This window comes from Ranitomeya variabilis, chromosome 3 (assembly GCF_051348905.1).
Source record: "Ranitomeya variabilis isolate aRanVar5 chromosome 3, aRanVar5.hap1, whole genome shotgun sequence".
Lineage (NCBI taxonomy): Eukaryota > Metazoa > Chordata > Amphibia > Anura > Dendrobatidae > Ranitomeya > Ranitomeya variabilis.
Genome location: NC_135234.1, coordinates 657,012,505 through 657,037,347, shown reverse-complemented (window position 1 = coordinate 657,037,347; position 24,843 = coordinate 657,012,505). Strand labels below are relative to the sequence as shown.

Genomic DNA, 24,843 nt, shown 5'->3' with positions numbered 1-24,843 from the left:
CATACAAACTCCTTGCAGATGTTGTCCTTAGTAGGATTTGAACTCAGGACCCCAGTGCTACAAAGCAACAGTGCTAACCACTAAGCCACCAAAAATCTCTACAAAGGCCAAGATCTGTGTTACCGCCATATGGTGACCATATACTGGTAGATATCAGCTCTGCAGAACATATAAGAGATCACAGTACAGTTATATACACTGCTCAAAATAATAAAGGGAACACTTAAACAACAGAATATAATGCCAAGTTAATCAAACTTCTGTGAAATCAAACTGTCCACTTAGGAATCAACACTGTTTGACAATCAATTTCACATGCTGTTGTGCAAATGGAATAGACAACAGATGGAAATTATTGCCAATTATCAAGACACCCTCAATAAAGGAGTGGTTCTGCAGGTGGGGACCACAGACCACATCTCAGTACCAAAGCTTTCTGGCTGATGTTTTGGTCACTTTTGAATGTTGGTTGTGCTTTCACACTAATGGTAGTATGAGACGGACTCTACAACCCACACAAGTGGCTCAGGTAGTGCAGCTCATCCAGGATGGCACATCAATGCGAGGCGTGGCAAGAAGGTTTGCTGTGTCTGTCAGCGTAGTGTCCAGAGGCTTGAGGCGCTACCAGGAGACAGGCCAGGACATCAGGAGACGTGGAGGGGGCCGTAGGTACAGAGATGAGATCCTCAGACCCCTTGTGAGACCATATGCTGGAGCGGTTGGCCCTGGGTTCCTCCTAATGCAGGACAATGCCAGACCTCATGTGGATGGCGAATGGAGAGCGGGACGGTGGGTAGAGTGCGGGATGGCGAGTGCAGAGAGGGACGGCGAGTGGAGCAGGGCTGTGGATGGAGAGCGCCGGACGGCCATTGACTGCAGAGGGAGACAGCAGGATGGCCAGTAGAGAGCGGGGCTGCTGAGGGAGAATGCGGGACGGTGATTGTAGAGTGGGGCTGCAGAAGGAGAGAGCGTGACAGTGGATGGACAGCTGGGCTGCGGAGCTGATCAGGGAGAAAGCGGGACGGTGGGTGAAGAGCTGGGCTTTGGAGGGACAAAGCGGGATGGCGAGTGGAGAGCGGGGCTGCAGAAGGAGAGAGCGGGACGGCAGTTACTTACTTTGCCCGGGCAACGCCGGGCTCTTCAGCTAGTGTTATATATTACGCTATGTATATAGACATCAGGTCTTATACCAGCACAGATTATCCTGTATATAAGATCAGATGTTTGTGCACACAGTATAGGATATGTCAGTGACATATTCTCCTATACACTGTGTATGCTAAGATATATGCACTGACTGATCGCTCCTGGACCGGGCTACAGGACATACATGATATAATATATGGTGGCACTATATATATATGCAGTGTATGATGTCCTGCAGCCAGGCTCAGGAGTGATCAGCCTATGATCCTGTATACAGCTGTCTGCTGTTATTGCTGCAGCTTTTCTTACACACAGATCAGGCCACGCTGGAGCTGATGACCCCACTGACAACGCGACCAGATCTGTGTCAAGCTTCAAGCTTCACAATAAATCTCACCCTGCCTCAGCTCGACTGCAGATACCACAAGACAAGATCCAACCCTGCCAGCGACCTCCAGCCCCGGCCCCCTGCTCTGCTGGCTGACCTCATCACATAAGCTCCTCTCAACCCAGCGGCTCGCAGGTGTCGTCCACCCTCCCATCATGTGTGTCTGCAATCCTGGGATGGCTGGCCTGCACTTGTACAACTCTATGGTACAGTACAGTGCCGGGAGGCCTACAACTTCTGCACAGGGACTTACACAGCGCCCCCTGCTTGTGTACATGATCACGCAGCAGAAATGAAATCAGCAGGGCCAAGGGAGGGGGCGGCACAGAACAGCACAGAGCCGCAACCCAAAGGCCCCCCCCCCCCGGTCCTGCTGGTTTCATCAGTGAGTGCAGCCGCAGCGCGATTCTGTGTGCCCGGCAAGCTAATGCTGCCTGACGTGCACGCTGAAAAGGGAGGTGACTGAGCAGCCCATTAGAGGGGCCGGCCTGGCCATCGGGCACTTCTGGCAAATGCCAGAAAGGCCGGTCCCTCTGCATGACCCTAAAAATGACACCATCGCCTAGTTTGCCCAATCTGCAATGGGGTGCAAAAGTCTTTGGAGATCATGACTTGTTCATTTTGATGAAAGTTTTGGCGGTCTGTAATTTCAGGGAACAGCTGGATGCGCTTATCCATCAGGACACCACCAGCAGCGCTGAAGACACGTTCTGAGAGAACGCTGACTGCGGGCCATAACAAAACATCCAAGGCGAGCTCAGGCCACTATTCCATTTTTGAAGACCAAAATGCAAAAGGGTCCAAAATCTTCTTGATGGCATTGATATTGAGCTCTAGATACTCCTGCACCATCCTCTCCAGTCATTCACAATATGTCAGACATGTACTGTGTTCTGCTGGTGCATGGGCTGGTCAAAAAATGTGTTAAACGACTCACTGAAATTGCTTATCCCACTTACACCGCTGCTGTTATTATTTTTGTGATGGCAACTTGACGTTTCTGGGGTTGGATGTCTAGAACTGGGGTGCACACTGTGTGCCTCACTGCTGTCTTGGGGAAAACCACTCTTAAGATTGTGTACAAGCGTGCCTCGATACTCCAGCATTTGCGCATCCCTTTCCGGGGGGGAAGATTATGTGAGATGTCTTTAGCCCAAAATATTGATATATAGAGACCTGATTAATTATAATAATTACAATCTTTTGTACATTGTCTTCCAGCTTGGAACAAAACACAAATCACATTTTTTTTAATGGATCGTGGAAAAAAGTATACTTTTGCTAAGTGTCCAGGAATGTACGGATGACAGTTGGTAACACTAATGTGGATAGGTTAAATTACTGGAATTTGTTGTAGATTCTCCTGCAAATATGAGTCGCCCCTTAGGGCAGTGAGGTACTCGGTACCGGGTCCGGTCGCAATTAAAGGGGATGTCATGGTGGCTGCGACCCGGTCTGTGGCCCTGGGTGCCCAAATAAAGGGGAAAGGTCTTTTAAGGGGATTTGAAATAAAGTTTGTGTTCATGACGCCACCTGTGGTGTTCGGTCAGTGGGGACTGGCGCTGCTTAAAGGGGTCCTCTGGGGTGATGTTATGGCAGTTACATGGTATAACTTCCCACAGGTGAAGTAGGTCCCCAGGGCTGCCAGTGTATAGATGACTCCTCCGGTGACTCCTCAGTTGGTACAGAGCGGTTGCTGTGCTTGCATTCATTGTTGATGGGACTGCCAGAGACTTCTGAGCCCCTTTCTCAGGATCGGTGGCAGTCAGAATGATCAGACCCATGCTGATCACAAAGTTGTCTCCTAGCCTGTATGGGAATAACCCTATAAAGTGCAGCTGACAAAAAGATTTCTCAATACACTTTTTTTTTATTTTCCCACAAGTGTATGCCCTGGACTTGTTGACAGTTTATTTTCTTGTGATAGTTTAGTATTCTAGAAACAAGCTAAATCTTTATATTTTCTTGTTTAATGGCCGCATATATCACATAATCTTTCTACATGCCTATTACTGCTATTTCCATGGTGCCCAGCTATTGTTCGCACCATTCTTACTACTGTCTATTGCCAACATCAAAGATGGCCGCATTGGGATGGCCTTTACTATCGGTCACGTGGTGAGCGACGTCATCTCTGCGCCGAGCAGGAAGTGAGTGTGGGCAGCACATTGTGCAGGAGGTTGAGAGCGGAGATAGTGCGGAAGGGATAGTGCGGAGGGGATAGTGCGGAGGGGATAGTGCGGAGGGGATAGTGCGGAGGGGATAGTGCGGAGCCATGTCCGAGACCCAGGTGCAGCCATGTTCCACGGCGACAGAGCCGGGCAGGACCGTGTCCCTCCCCCAGAAGCGCTATTACCGGCAGAGAGCCCACTCCAACCCCATGGCTGATCACACCTTCCAGTAGTAAGTGCGCTGTGGAGGCCATAGAAGTAGTGAACACCCTGCACAGAGGGGTCCTGACCTTCCACATATGGGGGCAGTATGGTGGGTGACATGCCTGAGCCCCCCACCACAGACCCTCCCGGTTTTTGGGCTTTCTGGTATTCTGTGTATGGGACTAATGCTCTGTCCCCGTTACCGGTCAGACCGAACTTATACAGTTTGTTTCTTTTTTAAGTCATGAAAAAACCTCAGAGGTTTGTTAAAAAGACGAAAAATAAGTCTCCGTTTTCTGAGCCCCGTAATGTTATGTTTTTGGGGCTGTGCACAGGGTTGTTTTTTTTTATTTCCGATGAGAGCTGCCCGTTATATTAATACCATTCTGGGATACCTACAACTTTTTGATTTCTTTATGTTGAATTTTTTTTAGTGCGGTGACCGAAAAGTCAGAACTCTGGCATCTTGATTTTTTTTTTTCCACTTTGCAGCATTTACCATACGAGTTATTGTTCTATTTGTATAAAGTGGACTTTTACTGCCGCAGAAATATCACATTTATGTATTTTTAGAGAGGGACTTAAACGTGCGATCGCTTGAGTGTTCACACTATGTAATGCAGTGTATAGTGGAAATCACGGGCTCCTGTAAAGCTCGGCCCGTGACCTTCACAAGAGATGCAAGACGGCCGTAGCAGGCCGCAGCCCATGTGCTCGGGAGGAGGACACCACCCCTGTCTATAATGATGCTCAAACTGTTCTTTTTCCCCTTTATCTTACAGTCCTGTTAGACCTGAAGAAATGGATTGGTCGCAATATTATCCTGAGTATTTCAAGCCTCCATCCTTAGACAGTTCTCATGATGATGTTAAGGACTTGGTGGAGGTGAAGGAGCAACAATATGCCGTTGAATTTGCCGATATTGGCTGTGGGTATGGTGGATTACTAGGTACGGTTATAATTTAGTTACCTTTACCATTTTGTGAAATCCTTAGAAATGTAAAGAGAATCCGTCACCAGGTTTTTGCTATCCTAGCTGAGAGCAGCATGATGGAGAGGCAGAGACCCTGATTCCAGCGATGTGTCACTTACTGGGCTTCTTTTTATAATTTTGATAAAATCACTTTTTTCTCTATTGCAGATCTAGCAGTTCTCTGAATGCTGAGCTCTGTACATCCCCGCACACACCACCGATTGGCTGCTTTCTGTGTACGCTGCATAGGTATTAAGCTGCCAATCAGTGGTGGGGGCGGGGTCATACAGAGCTCATGAATATGGAGGACTACATGGCAGCAGGTTTACTAGTCCTCTAATGACAATCTCCTGCTGATAAAGTAGTGATGTGATTGAACAAAACTACAACAAGCAGCCCAGTAAGTGATGCATCGCTGGAATCAGGGTCTCTGGCTCTACATTATGCTGCGCTCAGATTAGATGGCCAAAACCTGGTGACAGATTTCCAAATGTTTGTGATTTATCTGAAGGCTGTGTTAGTGAAGCCAGCGCTGATTCGCCGCAGGGATCATGGGATGTAACATTACATCAGTATCTGTAAGCCAAAACCAGGAGTGGGTGATAAATACACAAGTGGTGACGTGTTTCTATTATACTTTTCCTCTGATTGTTCCATTCCTGGTTTTGGCTTACAAATACAGAGGTAAAATGCTGACCAAATACTGAACGTGTGAACGTGGCCTGAGTGTTATTATTTTACTGGGGGCAAACATATGGGATGAGAAGAAGCTGTACGAGTAGTGGACAACCCCTTTAACCCCTTACTGACCTCGGACGTACTATACCGTCCGAGGTCAGCTCCCCTGCTTTGATGCAGGGCTCCGCGGTGAGCCCGCATCAAAGCCGGGACATGTCAGCTGTTTTGAACAGCTGACATGTGCCCGCAATAGGCGCGGGCAGAATCGCAATCTGCCCGCGCCTATTAACTAGTTAAATGCCGCTGTCAATCGCAGACAGCGGCATTTAACTACCGCATCCGGCCGGGCGGCCGGATATGACGTCATCGCCGACCCCCGTCACATGATCGGGGGTCGGCGATGCTTCTGAATGGTAACCATAGAGGTCCTTGAGACCTCTATGGTTACTGATCGCCGGTGGCTGTGAGCGCCACCATGTGGTCGGCGCTCACAGCACACCTGCAATTCTCCTACATAACAGCGATCTGATGATCGCTGTTATGTAGCAGAGCCGATCGGGCTGTGCCTGCTTCTAGCCTCCCATGGAGGCTATAGAAGCATGGCAAAAGTGAAAAAAAAAAGTTTTTAAAAATGTGAAAAAAATAAAAAAAATATAAAAGTTTAAATCACCCCCCTTTCGCCCCAATCAAAATAAATCAATTAAAAAAAAATCAAACCTACACATATTTGGTATCGCCGCGTTCAGAATCGCCCGATCTATCAATAAAAAAAAAAGCATTAACCTGATCGCTAAATGGCGTAATGAGAAAAAAAATCGAAACGCCAGAAATACGTTTTTTTGGTCGCCGCGACATTGCATTAAAATGTAATAACGGGCGATCAAAAGAACGTATCTGCACCAAAATGCTATAATTAAAAACGCCAGCTCGGCACGCAAAAAATAAGCCCTCACCTGACCCCAGATCACGAAAAATGGAGACGCTACGAGTATCGGAAAATGGCGCAATTTTTTTTTTTTTTTTTGCAAAGTTTGGAATTTTTTTTCACCACTTAGGTAAAACATAACCTAGACATGTGAGGTGTCTATGAACTCGTACTGACCTGGAGAATCATAATGGCAGGTCAGTTTTAGCATTTAGTGAACCTAGCAAAATAGGCAAGCAAAAAACAAGTGTGGGATTGCACTTTTTTTGCAATTTCACTGCACTTGGAATTTTTTTCCCGTTTTCTAGTACACGACATGGTAAAACCAATGATGTCGTTCAAAAGTACAACTCGTCCCGCAAAAAATAAGCCCTCACATGGCCAAATTGACGGAAAAATAAAAAAGTTATGGCTCTGTGAAGGAGGGGAGCGAAAAACGAAAACGGAAAAACGAAAAATCCCAAGGTCATGAAGGGGTTAATGAAGTAGATTAGGTCAGCAGAACTGACTGATATTTCCATGACTTATCTCCTGACGCCATTAGCACAGTGCAGGTGGATAAGGAGCATTGTCATTGGGGAAAGCAATTGGCATAGTGTACTGATGCCATCATTTCCTACAGGCGACTCTTGTGATGGCAGAATGGCTGCTACTAGTGATGAGCGAGTGTACTCATTGCTCGGGTTTTCCAGAGCACGCTCAGGTGACCTCCGAGTATTTGACTGCTCGGAGATTTAGTTTTCATCCCGGCAGCTGAATGATTTACAGCTATTAGCCAGCTTGATTACATGTGGGGATTCCCTAGCAACCAGGCAACCCCCACATGTACTCAGCCTGGCTAGCAGCTGTAAATCATTTAGCTGCCGTGATGAAAACTATATCTACAAACAGTACACTCGCTCATCACTAGCTGCTACCTATAAAGAGACAAATGTAAGTATTCCATGCACTCCAGTAAGGCTTTTTGATGTGCTGCCAGATGCAGGCATTAACCCATGAGTGGGGATAAACAAGTGCACGAGTTTGCAGGCAACTGTCATGCGTGTGTCAGAGGCTGCAGACCGTCGCACTGCATCTTATGCAGAAGGTCTCGGCAGCTTGCTTTGCAGACTTCTTTCTTGGCCTTCTGACTCTAGGACCCAGTGGCAGCCCTCCACCGCCTCTAGTTGACACACCTGGACCTGGGTGTTTATAACTCCCAGCTTGCTGCTGCGATTTGCCGGTGATATTTCAACTTCCATTTCCCTATTGAGGCTTGGAGCTATAGCAGTTGGCTATCTTCCTCTGTGGTGTTTGGAGGATGTCCGTGTTACATCTGAATCTACTCAAGTGTTCACCTTTGTTTGTGTATCCCATCTGTCTTTAGTGGTAGTGGGGATTGACTAGTGTTATCCTGTCCTTCCCTATGCAGGTCTTATCACCAGGGTAAGGCAGGGGTTAGGTATCCTGCTCGGCGATAGGTACGGAACCTATATAGGGATGCTTAGGGCAGACATGGTGACGTTGGATCTGGCTAGGAGTCTCCACTCTTCCCTTCCCTAGTGTTGGGTTCCCTTTGTGTTGAACTTAGTCTGTCCTAGACTGTGTGTGGCAGTAACAGCACATTGTCCTCATTTCCTCCTCTCGGGTGACTTTTATTACTGTCACAAGCAGCAGCCACTCCATCTGCCACTAACTTACATAGCTAGAGGTATGCAGAGACCTTTCCTAACTTTTTATTTCAGAAATCTATTGGTAATTTTATTGGTCATATGACGGGTTTTGTGAATTTAAATGGAATCTGGCAGCAGATTTTTGCTTCCTCATCTAAGACCAACATAATGTAGGCAGAGAGAAGCTGAATCCATCCAGGTATCACTCAGATTACTGGGTGCAGCCCTTCTGACTCAGTCTATAGATTTAGAATGAAGCGGAGCTAAGAAAGCTAACCCTGCCCACACCACTGCTGCCCCCTCACACCAGGCTCTATGTACAATGTCCATAGACAGTGGACTGCTTATCACGGGGCGTTGCAGGAATTGTGTAGTCCAGCAATGTTAATCTCTTAGAGATAAATCCTTCACAGTTAGTAAACAACAGCATTTTGACAAGTGACACATCCCTGAATTGTGTTTCGGCCTCTGTCTCCTGCTGCCTTCAGATTACATAGCAAAAACCTACTGACAGTCACTTTAAATATAATGCCATCATAAAGTGCCAGCCTTCCCACAAACCAGTTTGTGACATTTCTTGTATCTGCCCCTGTCAACTCTTAAAGGGATTTTCCCACAAACAAAAGTTCATTCTATTCAGTAGATGTTGATATGAAAATATGGTGCACAATAGAATCATAGAATGCCTCGAGTTGGAAGGGACCTCCTGGGTCGTCATGTCTAACCCCCTGCTCAATGCAGGATTCACTAAACCATCTCAGACAGATGTCTGTCCAGCCTCTGTATGAAGACTTCCATTGAAGGAGAACTCGCCACATCTCGTGGTAGCCTGATCCACTCATTGATCACCCTCATTCTTAAAAAGTTTTTTCTAATATCTAATGTGTATCTTCTCCTTTTCAGTTTCATTCCGCTGCTTCCCGTGTTTCCATGTGTAAATGAGAATAAGGATGATCCCTCTACACTGTGACAGCCCTTCAGATATTTGTAGACTATTAGGACTCCTCTGTTTTCTTCTGCAATATAAACATTCCCAGAACTTCTGACCGTTCCTCATAGGACATTTTTTGCAGTTGGAGGTGATTAATAAAAAAATGTCCCTGTGCTGGGCTAATCTTATAAATGTGCCCCTGCTGTGTACTGTATAATGGCTGCCTGACTGTGCAGGAACATGGTCTGATCATACCACAGCTCCTGAGCAGGGGAGGAAGCAGAAGAGGATACAGACAGGACAGTACAGGATCACAGCTGCTGCTTTCTGCGAGATAAAGTATTTCCCTGCCTGTTTTTATGTTTTGTCTCAGACAGAATCAGCTGAGATCCCGTGCTGTAATATCTGTATACTCTTTTGTATAAGATGTATAATCAGATCATGATTTTTTTTAAAATCATATCCAATAGTGGAAATTATTATTATTTCAAGATCTAGTGAATAAAATGAACTTTTGTTTGTGGGAAAACACCCTCTAAGTATCTTTGATATAAAATGGAAGGGTTCAGTCCCCAGATCTTAACTTGCCACCCAGACAAATTCTCATTTTTATGCTTCTGCTTTTCTCTCCCCTTCGAAGAACCACCACAGGATGTTGTCTGGTCTGATGTGTGGATCCAGATCGCACTCAGTACTGCCCCAGTGCCTTCAAAACACCACTCGATGGAAGTGGATGATGTCTCCTACATCATCCATAAAGTGCTTGTTCTCTCGCGCCTGCGCTGGTGTACCTCATTCTGCCCTATTGAACAGTCCGGGAGCTGGTGACCTACAAGTAAAGCCTCCGCATTACATGACATTGCGCTGCTGCTCTGACTCCTCTGCGCAGGTGTGAGGCTTCAAGCACTATGTGGATGATGTAGCAGACATCATCCACTTCCATCCAGATAGGAGAAGTGTTTGAAGAGACCCCGATAGTGATCTGGATTCGCCCCTCAGATCGGACCACACAGTTTGCATGCACTTCTGGACATGAATAAAGCACTTTTTTGGAAGTACGCACCTCTGAGGATTTAAAGGAGTTGTAGGAACCCAACTTACATGATTTTAAAGGTGATGGGCATCATTTATAAGGCAAAAAATTGACAAGTTCCATTTAATTTTTTTTCTTATCGTCCTTACAGGGGAATTTTAACCTGCTTGTATTTGTGTTTCATAGGAGGACTAATATGATCATAATTCGGACCATTTTAAATGTTTGAACAGCGTGCTCCGGTCACTGCTGTTACAGGCGGATGCCGGCTAATATGGGTAAAAAAAAGTATTAGATACACTGCCGATTTTGCAAGTTTTCCCTCCTACAGAAAATGAAGAGGTCTGTAATTTTTATCGTAGGTACACTTCAACTGTGAGAGACAGAATCTAAAAATAAAAAAACGGAAATCACATTGTATGGTTTTTAAATAATTTTATTGCATTTTATTGCATGAAACAAGTATTTGATCACCTACCAACCAGCAAGAATTCTGGCTCTCACAGATTTGTTAGTTTCTCTTTAAGGCCGGGATCACACATACGCAAGATACGGCCGAGTCTCGCAAGTGAAAACCCAGCTTTGGCGCCGGCACTTGGGAGCGGAGCCTGCAGCTCCATGTGTTGCTGTGCGGCTGCACGCTCCGCTCCCAAGTGCCGGCGCCAGAGCTGGGTTTTCACCTGCGAGACTCGGCCGTATCTCGTGTATGTGTGATCCCAGCCTAAGGCTATGTCTCCTCGTTCAGGATTCCCTGCGCTTTGAATGCAGCGGATACCCCGCTCCGCCCAAAACTGTGCCCCTTTTTGTACGTGCGGTAATTCCGCATGTGTTCATTGAACACATGTGTAATCACCGCATCGCAGTCATAGACTGTTTTATTTATCTTGCGGAGACGGAGCGTCTCCGCAACATAAATAGACATGCTGCGGTCTATAAAGACGCGCCACATGTCCGGATACGCAGGCCCTGCACGCATAGTGGAAATGGGATTTCATAAAATCCCCTCCACTATGCTGTAACATCTGGATGCTGCGGATTTGACGCTGCGGCTGTATGCGGCGTCCAATCCGCAGCAAATCCTGAAGGTTTCGTGACCGTGGAAACATAGCCTAAGAAGCCCTCCTGCTTTGCCCTCATTACTCGTATTAATTGCACCTGTTTCAGCTCGTTACATCTATAAAAGACACCTGTCCACACAATCAATCACACTCCAACCTCTCCACCATGGCCAAGACCAAAGAGCTGTCTAAGGACACCAGGGACAAAATTTTAGACTTGCTCAAAGCTGGGATGGGCTACAGAACAATAGGCAAGCAGCTTGGTGAGAAGGCAACATGTGTCGGGGGCTCCATGCAAAATCTCTCCTTGTAGGGTAAGGATGATTCTGAGAAAGGTCAGGAATAAGCCCAGAACTACACGGGAGGACCTGGTCAATGACCACACTCTCAAACATTACTCGGTCATGTATTAATATCCTGCAGGGCGCGCAAGGTGTCCCTGCACACGCCAGGACATGTCTAGGCCTGTTTGAAGATCGCCAATGACCATCTGAATGATCCAGAGGAGGCATGGGAGAAGGTCATGTGGTCAGATGAGACCAAAATAGAACTTTTTGGTATCCGCTCCACTTGCTGTGTTTGGAGGAAGAAGGAGGAGTACAACCACAAGAACACCGTCCCAACCGTGAAGCATGGTGGGGTAAACATCATACTTTGGAGATGCTTTTCTGCAGAGGGGACAGGACAACTGCACCAATTTAAGCGAGGATAGATAGATGGTGTCATGTAGCACGAGATTTTGGCCAACAACCTCCTTCCCTCATTAAGAGAATTGAAGATGGGTTGTGTCTGGGTTTTCCAGCATGACCATGACCCGAAAAACACAGCCAGGGTGAATGAGTGGAGGTAAGAAGCATTTCAAGATCCCGTAGTGGGATCCAGTGTCAAGACCTGAACCCAATAGAAAATATTTGGAGGTAGCTGAAACTTAAGTGTTGCCCAGCGACAGCCCCGAAACCTGAAAGATCTGGAGAAGATCTGTATGGAGGAGTGGGCTAGAATCCCTGCTGCAGTGTGGGCAAACTTGGTCAAGAAATACTGGAGACATCTGATCTTTGTAATTGCAAATAAAGGTTTCTGTACCAAATATTATGTTCTGTTTTTCTATTTTATCAGATACTCATTTCATGCAATAAAATTCAAATTATGTAAAAAAATCATACAATGTGATTTTCTTTTTTTTATAGATTTTGTCTCTCACAGTTGAAGTGTACCTATGATACAAATTACAGACCTTTCCATTCTTTGTAGGTGGGAAAACTTGCTAAATCGACAGTGTATCACATACTTATTTTCCCTTCTGTGTGTAATTTGCTGGGATTAACGTAGGTTCAGCTCGAGTCCGCTCCATAGATGGGGACTTGACATAAGATGTACTATTACATTTTATATCGGGAAAGGGTTTATCCTAGAAAGCCTTTTTGGGAAGAGGTAGAATGGTCAGTTTACAACAGGACAGTAGTTCCATCTGATTTGCAGCAACTTTAAGAAGCTATTCTATTCTCATGGTTGTTATGCCTGCAAAACTATTCCAGCACCTAGTGGAATATGTCACGATGTATTAATATGTTATTTAAAGTGAATCTGTTAGTAGGATCAACCGTCTATGGTCATGTAGGTCATCGGAAGCTGAATAAAATAATACCGTGATATCTGTGATCCGATGTCTTATTCCAAAGAAATCAAAGTTTTTCTTAATATGTAAATGAGCTGTTAAGATCTATGGGCCGGACTCCCTGAGAATCTGCCTCCAGAGATTAATTTAAATGAAAGGAGGTGTTACTAGTGTGACATGGGGTGCTTCTACAAGGGTTAATTTCTACTGTCAATCCATCTCTCAACCTGTTATAGCTTATAAAGTGAGCATATTTCGCACCTCCACACAGTTTACACACCCCGGCTTCACAACATTCTGCTACCACTCCTCAAACACCTGGGGTGATGAGTCCCTGAAATATGCTTCTGTCTGACAATCAAAAAAGGCCACGCAGTCTCTGAAAGGCTTTGGATCCTTTAGAGCATATAAGGATCAAACTTATTAAATGTTAAACTTTAATATAAAAAGTACAGTGCTTACAAGAAAAGATAAAAATAAAATGACACACAAATATGCAAAAAGTTACTAAATAAAAAGGGATTAACAAAAAATACTTAAACATTTCTGTCTATAGTTATCCTTCTGTTTCCTTGAGGGAAGGAGAAATAAATTCTGGATCACAACCAACACAGGCCGACCCACACATACCTGGACCCCTTGAAGCGTGTTTAACTCTCAAGGAGACTTCTGCACAAGTCTTTGTGTTTGCCTTTAATGTGTTTTCTGTGTATAACTGAATCATAATCTCAATAATGCTGGATTTCTATATCTCTGCTTGATTTGCAGTTGCGTTGTCTCCATTGTTTCCAAATACACTCATGCTTGGATTGGAGATACGTGTCAAAGTATCAGACTATGTACAAGACAGGATCAAGTCCTTAAGAGCTTGCCATCCTGGCCAGTACCAAAATATTGCCTGTATTAGGAGTAACGCTATGAAATACCTGCCCAACTTCTTCAGGAAAGCACAGGTAGGTTCTATATCATAGCCCATTTTAGTATGATGAAATCTCGCTACTGAGCTTCAAAAATGATTAAGTATACTACATTGACAAAAGCATTGGGATGCGCCGCTTAACCCCTTCATGATCAAGCCCTTTTTTTTTTTTTTTTTTTTTAACGTTTGTCTTTCTCTCCCCTCCTTCCCAGAGCCATAACTTTTTGTATTTTTTTTGTCAATATGGCCATGTGAGAGCTCGTTTTTTGCGGGACGAGTTGTACTTTTGAAAGACACTATTGGTTTTACCATAATATGTACTCGAAAATGAAAAAAATAATTCCAAGTGCGGTGAAATTGCAAAAAAAGTGCAATTCCACAACTGTTGTTTTTTTGTTTTCCTTTTTTGCCTGCTTAAATAGTCTCCATGGGGGACTAGAAGCTGCAGTCGTCCGATCGCCTCTGCTACACACAGGTGATGATCAGCAGTCGTCCGATCGCCTCTGCTACACACAGGTGATGATCAGCAGTCGTCCGATCGCCTCTGCTACACACAGGTGATGATCAGCAGTCGTCCGATCGCCTCTGCTACACACAGGTGATGATCAGCAGTCGTCCGATCGCCTCTGCTACACACAGGTGATGATCAGATCATTTGCTATGAGCGCCGACCACCGGGTGACGCTCATAGAAATCCGGCTATGACAACCATAGAGGTCTGCTGGAGGCCTCTGGTTGTCATGCCAACCCATCAGTGACCCGTGATCCCGTGACGAGGTCCCCGATGGGTGGGATTGCCGGCGCGCTTCCCGGAAGTGCGAGTTGAATGCTGTTGTCAGAGATTGACAGCGGCATTTAACTAGTTAATAGCGATTCCACCCGCAGCTGTTAGAGGCACTTGTCAGCTTTTCTCGCAACGAGGCGTGACCCAGTCCACCGCAGACTGCCACCTCCTGATTGACTGGGCTGTGGGCAGTCTTTCCCCGCACATCTCAGCCCCGTATTGACCACGCGCTATAGAAGATTTTCCGCTCTCCTCTGCTTTACTTGGCAGAGCCTCAAAAGCATGTGCCAATGAAAGCGGAGGAGAGCGGAAAAGCTACTCTGAAACCCTCAGCAATCAGTGGGATTCTCTCCACTGACCCACATTATTCTGTAATCTGGTGTAGAAGGAATTCTCCCAACTAAGTTCTGCCATGGCCACCATCCAAAGTGTTAAGGCAGCTTAGGTTCAGAATTTACCATCTAAATCTTTATTTCCTGTATTTTTCTCTTCTTCTAGCTCAGTAAGATGTTTTTCTTATTTCCGGACCCTCATTTTAAGAAGACAAAACATAAGTGGAGGATCATCAGCTCCACGCTGCTGGCAGAATATGCTTATGTGCTACGCGTTGGGGTAAGTCACACACACAGGACGGAGGGGCTTGTATGTAAACCCAGAACTAGAGAAACATCCAGACATCTAATATTTTGACTCATAGGTTTGATTTGGTTCCCTTTTCTTTAATTTTAGGATGAGTGTGAAAATCAGTTGTAGTTTTGGGTCCTTCTTCAGAATTTATTGCTGAGTGAGGCATGAGGATGCAGTTTCTGTACATTGTAAATATAGCCTTTCCTGTTTGACTGGTTTTCCCCAATGTATATAAGCACTTTTCCATTAAATTGTGTTCTTTTCAGTGTGTTTGAGGTGAAAACAGTGATTTTGTATTTTTTTTACATTTTTTTTATCTCCTCCAGTCGCAGTTTTGCTACTCGTGTTTTTTCCTTCCTGTTTTTAATGAGCCAAAAAATGTATTTATAGTTCCTTCATAAGCCCACATATTTTTTGTGATGTCCTTTTAATACAGCTGGTTACCATATACTCTATTGAAAAGCGAAAAAAAAAAGCATCTGGGTGTAAAGACAATGCAATTCTGTTCTTGTTTTTGGTTAGTGTTTTTATGCCGTTCACGGTTTATTAAAATTGACGTGTTAATCCTTAAAAGGGTGGTCCAAAGGCAAATTATTTTTGCTCCTAACTCCTTATCTAATTAGTCCTATAATCTAAGCTATTTTCTAATATACCGTATTTTTCGGACTATAAGAGGCACCACAAATTTTGGGGTGGAAAATAGCAGAAAAAAGATTTTATAAGCTGGGGGTCCGTCTTATTGTGCGAATTTAAGGTGTCTTACTTGAGAGCTGGCGGTGGTACAGCGGGATCACAGAAGGTAGGGTCCCTTCCTCAGGAAGCCGGCTGCAGTCCTAGGGTGCAATGCTGCGGGTCTCGTGTCGGCGGTGAGGCAGAGCTCTGAAGCAGGGTCCCATCCTTTGGGATGCCGGCGGCGGCAGAGGTGTGGCCGATTCTGTGGCGGTGGTCGATGCGGAGTGCACCTGAGCAGAGTCCCTTTAGGATGCTGGCAACAGAAATGTGGCGGCGCCGCGGCCCAGTGTCCACGGTGAGCAGAATGCATCACCAGTTTCCCTGTGGCCATCTTCTTGAAGTCAGAGACCGCGCATGCACAGATTTAAATCTCTGCTTCAGGAAAATAGGCACAGAGATTTCAATCTGCGCACGCTCGGCCTCCGGGCCATGGCGCCGCCACATTTCTGCCACCGGCATCCTGAAGAAGGGACCCTGCTCAGGTGCACTCCACACCGCCCACCGCTGCAGCATCGCAACACCTCTGCCGTAACCCCTCGGAAAGCCTGTGTTCGCACTAAAAGACGCACCCCCCCATTTTCCTCCCAAATTTTTTGGGGAAGAGGTGCGTCTTATAGTCCGAAAAATACTGTATTTGTTTTAAAAATTCCCTAGCTTTCCCTAGCTACACTATCCAAAGGCTAGTGTGTTTTGTTTTTTTTTTTCTTTTTCTGGTCTGATGATTCGTTTGAATATCCCAGTGCATTCTGGGATACGCAAATGAAGTGTCATCAGGGGACAGAGGCTGCGGTCACTGTCAAAGCCCTTGCTTCTTCCCTAAAACGAAGCGTCATCAGTGATCAGTTTCATGGGCTGCGCTGCCTCCCTTGTGCGCTGCGCTGCCTCCCTTGTGCGCTGCGCTGCCTCCCTTGTGCGCTGCGCTGCCTCCTTTGTGCGCTGCCTCCCTTGTGCGCTGCGCTGCCTCCCTTGTGCGCTGCCTCCCTTGTGCGCTGCCTCCCTTGTGCGCTGCCTCCCTTGTGCGCTGCCTCCCTTGTGCGCTGCCTCCCTTGTGCGCTGCCTCCCTTGTGCGCTGCCTCCCTTGTGCGCTGCCTCCCTTGTGCGCTGCCTCCCTTGTGCGCTGCCTCCCTTGTGCGCTGCCTCCCTTGTGCGCTGCCTCCCTTGTGCGCTGCCTCCCTTGTGCGCTGCTCTGTCCCTGCGCGCTGCCTCCCTTGTGCGTTGCCTCCCTTGTGCGTTGCCTCCCTTGTGCGTTGCCTCCCTTGTGCGTTGCCTCCCTTGTGCGCTGTTCTGCCCCCTTTGTGCGCTGCGCTGCCTCCCTTGTGCGCTGCCTCCCTTGTGCGCTGCCTCCCTTGTGCGTTGCCTCCCTTGTGCGCTGCCTCCCTTGTGCGCTGCCTCCCTTGTGCGCTGTTCTGCCCCCTTTGTGCGCTGCGCTGCCTCCCTTGTGCGCTGCCTCCCTTGTGCGCTGCCTCCCTTGTGCGCTGCCTCCCTTGTGCGCTGCCTCCCTTGTGCCCTGCGCTGCCTCCCTTGTGCCCTGCGCTGCCTCCCTTGTGCCCTGCGCTGCCTCCCTTGTGCCCTGCGCTGCCTCCCTTGTGCCCTGCGCTGCCTCCCTTGTGCGCTGCGCTGTCCCTGCGCTGCCTCCCTTGTGCGCTGCGCTGTCCCTGCGCTGCCTCCCTTGTGCGCTGCGCTGCCTCCCTTGTGCGCTGCGCTGTGCCTGCGCTGCCTCCCTTGTGCGCTGCGCTGACTCCCTTGTGCGTTGCGCTGTCCCTGCGCTGCCTCCCTTGTGCGCAGCGCTGTCCCTTCGCTGCCTCCCTTGTGCGCAGCGCTGTCCCTGCTCTGCCTCCCTTGTGCGCTGTCCCTGCACTGCTGTCCCTGCGTTGCTGTCCCCGCGATGCCTCCCTTGTGTGCTGCACTGTCCCTGCATTGCTGTCCCTGCGCTGCCTCCCTTGTGCGCAGCGCTGTCCCTGCGTTGCTGTCCCTGCGCTGCCTCCCTTGTGCGCTGCGCTGCCTCCCTTGTGCGCTGCGCTGCCTCCCTTGTGCGCTGCGCTGCCTCCCTTGTGCGCTGCGCTGCCTCCCTTGTGCGCTGCGCTGCCTCCCTTGTGCGCTGCGCTGCCTCCCTTGTGCGCTGCGCTGCCTCCCTTGTGCGCTGCGCTGCCTCCCTTGTGCGCTGCGCTGCCTCCCTTGTGCGCTGCGCTGCCTCCCTTGTGCGCTGCGCTGCCTCCCTTGTGCGCTGCGCTGTCCCTGCGTTGCCTCCCTTGTGTGCAGCGCTGTCCCTGCACTGCTGTACCTGTGTTGCTGTCCCTGCGCTGCCTCCCTTGTGCGCTGCGCTGTCCCTGCGCTGCCTCCCTTGTGCGCTGCGCTGTCCCTGCGCTGCCTCCCTTGTGCGCTGCGCTGCCTCCCTTGTGGCTGCGCTGTCCCTGCGCTGCCTCCCTTGTGGCTGCGCTGTCCCTGCGCTGCCTCCCTTGTGGCTGCGCTGTCCCTGCGCTGCCTCCCTTGTGGCTGCGCTGTCCCTGCGCTGCCTCGCTTGTGCGCTGCGCTGTCCCTGCGCTGCCTCCCTTGTGCGCTGCGCTGTCCCTGCGCTGCTGTCCCTGCATTGCTGTCCCTGCGCTGCCTCCCTTGTGCGCTGTGCTGTCCCTGCGCTGCCTCTCGTGTGCTGTGCTGTCCCTGCGCTGCCTCCCTTGTGCGCTGTGCTGCCCATTCGCTGCGCTGTCCCTTCGCTGCCTCCCTTGTGTGCAGTGCTGTCCCTGCGCTGCCTCCCTTGTGCGCTGCGCTGTCCGTGTTGCTGTACATGCGCTGCCTCCCTTGTGTGCAGTGCTGTCCCTGTGCTGCTTCCCTTCTGCGCTGCGCTGTCCCTGCGCTACCTCCCTTGTGTGCTGCGCTGTCCCTGTGCTGCCTCCCTTGTGCGCTGCGCTGTCCCTGCTCTGCCTCCCCACTGAGCTTACATCCTGATCCCACTCCAAACACTTCCTCTCGATAAGTCTGAAGTTCATTTACTTCACATGGTGTGAAAGGGTTAAAAGTGGTTCTAGTGTCTTTAGAAATGTCAGCAACATTTCGGGATTTTCTGCTCCAGCCGATCATCCTGTTATGACTGATGTGGTAACATGTGGCTACGTGTGCGCAGACTACAGACGTTACCGCATCCAGTACTAGACGTGGTGTCACGTGCTCCGGTGTAGGGGATGTGCTTTACGTGACCGCGCTCATGAGTCAGTGTTGTCGGTGTGTTGCAGGGGCTGGTGTATACAATTACAGATGTAGAAGAAGTTCACGAGTGGATGGTGACGCACTTCACAGAACATCCTCTTTTTGAGAGAGTTTCAAAAGAAAAACTGGTGAGATGACGTCCCGTACCGTCTGCTATGTAATGTAATCAGTCACATGCAGCATTTATTGCTCTATTTTTATCTTGTAAAACAAAGGCTTAGTTTCTCTTTTTTGGGTTGTGGTCTGTTTTTACACTCTATGCTACTTGCAGACACTTTGGCCTCCATGGTCCTCCTGGGCGCTGGTGTACCAGTGGCCGGCACATGCACTTACAGGTGACTTCTCATGTCAGGATTTCCCTTCATGATGCTCTTGTGCCCTAATGGGGCATATGAGGGTCTGTCCTCTTGAGACCATGCCTGTTTCATCCATGCAGTCAGCAGCCATGTATCGTATATAACTGGGAATCTGTAAACCTGAACATTTCCATGTCTGTTCTAGTGAATGCAGATGAGTGAATTGATTCACGGGACCCTGGTCCAGCAGCCACGTCACTAATCCATGGCCGGCGGCCAGGAGCCACGTGAGACTCCTCTTTACCTGCTGCTTTCCCTGGTGCTTTTTCTCATTAGTAGGCTTACAAATGATCATTTTTAGGCCAGGGTCACATGACCGTAAACTCTTTTTTTCATCCAAGCAAATTTGGTCAATATTGCTATTAACACTCTGATTATGCTCTGAGGGTCAGCACAGTGTGATTGATTCACTCTCGGGTGAGACAACCGTAGCACGTTGTGAGGAGCAGATGGAGAATGACATTTTTCCATTGTGTCAGTACGGGGTAATCAACACTGCACTCAGATGTCATCTGAGTGCAGTCCAATGATTTCCATTGACTTCAGTTGGTGAGTGGCTTCCTATTTCAATGTGAAATTGCAGGATTCAGCAATTTTATTTTTTTTCACCCTCGGACAGATGCATTGCTCCATTAAATAACATTGGTCCGAGTGCTAGCCGACAGAAAATCAGATAGTGCTCGTTTGATATTGAAGCTCTTGTGACCCTGTCCTTAGGGCTACAAATCAGGAGACGTGCTGGGGATTCTGGCGGGTGAACGGTAGATCACAGGACTACTGACGTGGCCACTGAACTAGGGTCCTTCGAATTGGTTCAATCATCACTAGTAGTGAAGGTGGAAATATAGTATCTTCAGCCCCATTGTGTGATCTGGAAGAAATACAGATCAGTAAGGGAATTGGCCTGTACACAAGTGTTTTTATAAAACGAAGAGCTTCTATGGAAAAACGTCATTGTGACAATGCTATAAATGTACAATATAATGTGAGCAGCTATTCGTGATGTCCGTATTATGCCCAGAGTCCTACTGACATAATGTAAACCTGCTGCTCCTTGTGTCATGTCTGCAGGCAGATGACATCATCGTTGATAAACTGGGCACAGCGACGGAAGAAGGAAAGAAGGTTCAGCGTAACAAAGGGCAGAACTTCCTGGCTGTGTTCTGCCGTGTAGAAAACAGCACTTTCCGAAATCCAGATTCTTAGCTGTGGTGTAAGAATAGGTCGTTCTTCTTAAAAAGACTGTGACTCCCGTAAAATTCATCTACTCGTGCTGAACCAGCAGAAGCATTAAGATTTTTGGGCCAAGCTGGAAGAATGATGAATTTGCCTCCATAAGCAGGAGCCCACCACTCCCTGCTGTCCGGCGCCGACTTACAAGTCTTATCTGCTGAGGATCTTCTGTGACTTAGAGATGTCTGTGGGTTTGAGGTTCTACAAAGCAAAATATCATTGTATTAAGTGTTTTTTTTTTCCTTTTAATGGATTCTTATATCTTATATTTGCCAACACTTCCAGCATTTAAGTGTGTAGCATTCCTTAAAGAAGGACAGTGATGATAGCCAGGGCTATATCGGCAATGTAATTTTTTTTTTTTTTTTTTTTTTTTTTATATGCACCTGACCTGATTTAATACTTTTTTTTTTTTTTGTAATAAATCAGTTGTGGAAAGTTTAATATTCAAAAATAAGTCAAGTTGTGTGACGGAAGAAGTTTCAAGAGTCAACTCGATCCTTTTATTTCTTTTTTTTTTTTTTGTGTGTAGTGCAGGCCGATGTTTCACACGCGCCCATAGACCTGTATGGGTCTAGCACATGGAAGACAGCAGTGAGCGATCATTGTTTTCAGACATCTTTTCCAAAGCCAAGTTGTATAACTTGAATATTTATTGGATGAAACACATTAGGTGATGTGTATTTGTGTAATGAGGTGGAGGGTGAGACCTAAGGATATAACACCCTTTATCAAGGTGTGCAGAATTATTAGGCAGCTGTTATTGTCAGGCAAAAAGGGTCAAAAAGATTTAGCCAACTGAAAAGTAAAAAATAGTTACCAGTCTTAAGCTATGTTCACACGTTGCTTTTTTTTCTGCAGTCTAAACCTGCTCTCTTGGCAGTAAAGAAGCTGCTTACAAAAAGCAGGTTATGCTGAGTTTTTGATGCGTTTTTATCACTGTGTATTTGTTGTTTCCTGTACACGATGAAAAAAGTTTAGTGGCCCCAAAAAAAAAGCCTGATTTAAGTTCGTTTGGTTTTTCACCAAATAATGCAGCAAAAACTGATACCTGCGTTTTTTGTTGAAAAAACGCTGAAAGAAGGGACATGCTGCCGTTTGCAAAAACGCAACCTTTTTCCAAATTGGTCAGGAAAATTAAAACCATTGTGTGTGCATGAGATTTCTGAAATCTCAGACTTTGCTGGTACTGGAAAATGCAGCTTAAAATTTGCATAAAAAACGCAATGTTTGATCATAGTCTTACATATAGGGATGCAGTATTCTTGAAATTGCTAAGCTATTGGGGTGTGATCACAGAACCATCGAAAGTTTTGCAAATAGTAAAAAGGGCCACAAAAAAACATGTTGAGGCAAAAAAGCACATTAAGGGTAAGTTTACACTGGGCGTTTTTGCTGCATTTTTTTTCCTGCAGCAAAACCTGATTTTTTGGCAGGAAAGAAGCTGTGTCAGAAACGCAGGTTTTGTTGCGTTTTTATTTGCGTTTTGGTGCATTTTTTTCACGTGTTTTTGGGGTTATCTTGTGTCTTTGTGCATGCTAATAAAGTTGTGTGCCCCCAGAGACAAAAAAACTACTTCCTGTAGAACCATACCTCTAGGTCCTTTGAAAAGTCGGCAATTCATTTGCCGCATACAGTAAAATCACACTGACAGGATAGAATAGATACATACACAGATATATAGATGACACACACACACACACACACACACACACACACACACACACACACACACACACACACACACACACACACACACACACACACTGCTCAAAAAATAAAGGGAACACTAAAATCCCACATCCTAGATATCACTGAATGAAATATTTAAGTTGCAAATCTTTATTCATTACATAGTGGAATGTGTTGAGATCAATAAAACAAAAATGATCAATGTAAATCAAAATGAATATCCCATGGAGGTCTGGAGTTGGAATGATACTCAAAATCAAAGTGGAAAATCAAATTACAGGTTGATCCAACTTCAGAAGAAATACCTCAAGACAAGGAAATGATGCTCAGTAGTGTGTGTGGCCTCCACGTGCCTGTATGCTCTCCCTACAATGCCTGGGCATGCTCCTGATGAGGCGGCAGATGGTCTCCTGAGGGATCTCCTCCCAGACCTGGACTAAAGCATTCGCCAACTCCTGGACAGTGTGTGGTGCAATGTGACGTTGGTGGATGGTGCGAGACATGATGTCCCAGATGTGTTCAATCGGATTCAGATCTGGGGAACAGGCGGGTCAGTCCGTAGCTTGAAAGTCTTCATCTTGCAGGAACTGCTGACCAGAAAATAGGAAATAATTCAGCTCACCCTTATGATGGTATTCTCACAGCCCATGAGAATTTTAATCCGAGCACGGAAACGTCTCTGCTTGACGCCAGGCACTTGTGCATGAAAATGAAGGTATCCAGCTCAGGAAATAAAATCAAAAGTCTTTATTTGGACAAGTTAAAAAATAAGCTGCTTGACAGACCGGTGCATACCAAAGGAAGGGATGTCTTGAGTAACTGGACGCGTTTCGAACACGTATAGTGTTCTTAGTCCTCAGTTGCTGCTGACACACTCCAGCCACTTGAGGTCTGGCATTGTCCTGCATTAGGAGGAACCCAGGACCAACCGTACCAGCATATGGTCTCACAAGGGGTCTGAGGATCTCATCTCTGTACCTAATGGCAGTCAGACTACCTCTGGCAAGCACATGGAGGGCTGTGCGGCCCTCCAGAGAAACGCCACCGCACGTCATTACTGACCCAATGCCAAACCGGCCATGCTGAAGGATGTTGCAGGCAGCAGATCGCTCTCCACGGCGTCTCCAGACTCTGTCACGTTTTTCACGTGCTCAGTGTGAACCTGCTTTCATCTGTGAAGAGCACAGGGCGCCAGTGGTGAATTTGCCAATCCTGGTGTTCTGTGGCAAATGCCAATCGTCCTGCATGGTGTTGGGCTGTGAGCACAACCCCATCTGTGGACATCGGGCACTCAGACCATCCTCATGGAGTCGGTTTCTAACCGTTTGTGCAGACACATGCACATTTGTGGCCTGCTGGAGGTCATTTTGCAGTGCTCTGGCAGTGCTTCTCTTTTTCCTCCTTGCACAAAGGCTGAGGTATTGGTCCTGCTGCTGGGTTGGTGCCCTCCTACGGCCCCTTCCACGTCTACTGGGGTACTGGCCTGTCTCCTGGTTGCGCTTCCAGCCTCTGGATACTACGCTGACAGACACCGCAAACCTTCTTGCCACAGCTCGCATGTATGTGCCATCCTGGATGCACTACCTGAGCCACTTGAGTGGGTTGTAGAGTCCGTCTCATGCTACCACTAGCATGAAAGCACAACCAACATTCAAAAGTGACCAAAACATCAGCCAGAAAGCATTGGTACTGAGATGTGGTCTGTGGTCCCTACCTGCAGAACCACTCCTTTTATTGAGTGTGTCTTGATAATTGTCAATAATTTCCATCTGTTGTCTATTCTATTTGCACAACATAATGTGAAATTGATTCTGTGTTGCTTCCTAAGTAGACAGTTTGATTATTATATACATAATATGTGTATGTATGTATATGTGTGTGTAATATATATATATATATATATATATATATATATATATATATATATATAATGTTGCATAGATAGAAGCAAAGCCAGCAATTTGTCTGCCGTGTACTGAAAAATCACAGCAGGAGCTGACATGATTGGAGATTTGGATTACACACAGTAAATACATATAGAGTGGGTAGATATACAGATGTCTGTGACAAATACAATTAGTGCATGGTGTGTGCAGCTTTCTGTACATGTATTTAATTATTAGAAGATTATTTTTCTGAAAAAAAAATGGCGTGGGCTCCCATGTAATTTTCGTAACCAGCATAGGGAAAGCCGATGTTTATAGCCTGGGAAGGGGGTAATACACATGGAGCTTCCCAGGCTATTAATATCAGCTCACAGCCGTATTCTTAGCGCATGGTGCAGAGGCGAAGTCGCCGCAGTGAAATTCTCCCGGTGAACTCGCCTCTGCACCGTGCGACTTTTTCACGGTGCTAGTGAGGATCTCACCGAGCTCACTGTAGTTCAGCCCGGCTGGGAATGGAGCCTCAGTGACCGGAGGTAACCTTGTTAACGTCACTGACGTTGCACTCCCAGCAGCTCATTCACCAGTGGTTCTCAGCCTGGACGGTCGCATCTTGGCACCGCGAAAAACGCCCAGTGTGAA

General features: G+C 47.0%; 1 protein-coding gene across 4 annotated transcripts in view; it reads left to right on the top strand.

Annotated features, from left to right (window-relative positions):
• METTL1 (methyltransferase 1, tRNA methylguanosine) overlaps positions 1-22,408 on the top strand; it is a 74,823-nt gene extending 52,415 nt beyond the window's left edge. For 2 of the 4 annotated variants that reach the window (XM_077297790.1, XM_077297792.1), the window contains 5 exons: positions 4,692-4,858; positions 13,543-13,727; positions 14,976-15,089; positions 19,064-19,165; positions 20,465-22,408. In XM_077297790.1, coding sequence (XP_077153905.1) covers positions 4,692-4,858; positions 13,543-13,727; positions 14,976-15,089; positions 19,064-19,165; positions 20,465-20,599 — 703 coding nt within the window. In that variant the 3' untranslated portion in view covers positions 20,600-22,408. Of the gene's footprint in view, positions 1-3,550; positions 3,938-4,691; positions 4,859-13,542; positions 13,728-14,975; positions 15,090-19,063; positions 19,166-20,464 lie in introns of those variants that run through there. The other 2 variants (XM_077297793.1, XM_077297789.1) reach the window with 2 other exon arrangements.
• The last annotated feature ends 2,435 nt before the right edge of the window (positions 22,409-24,843 follow it).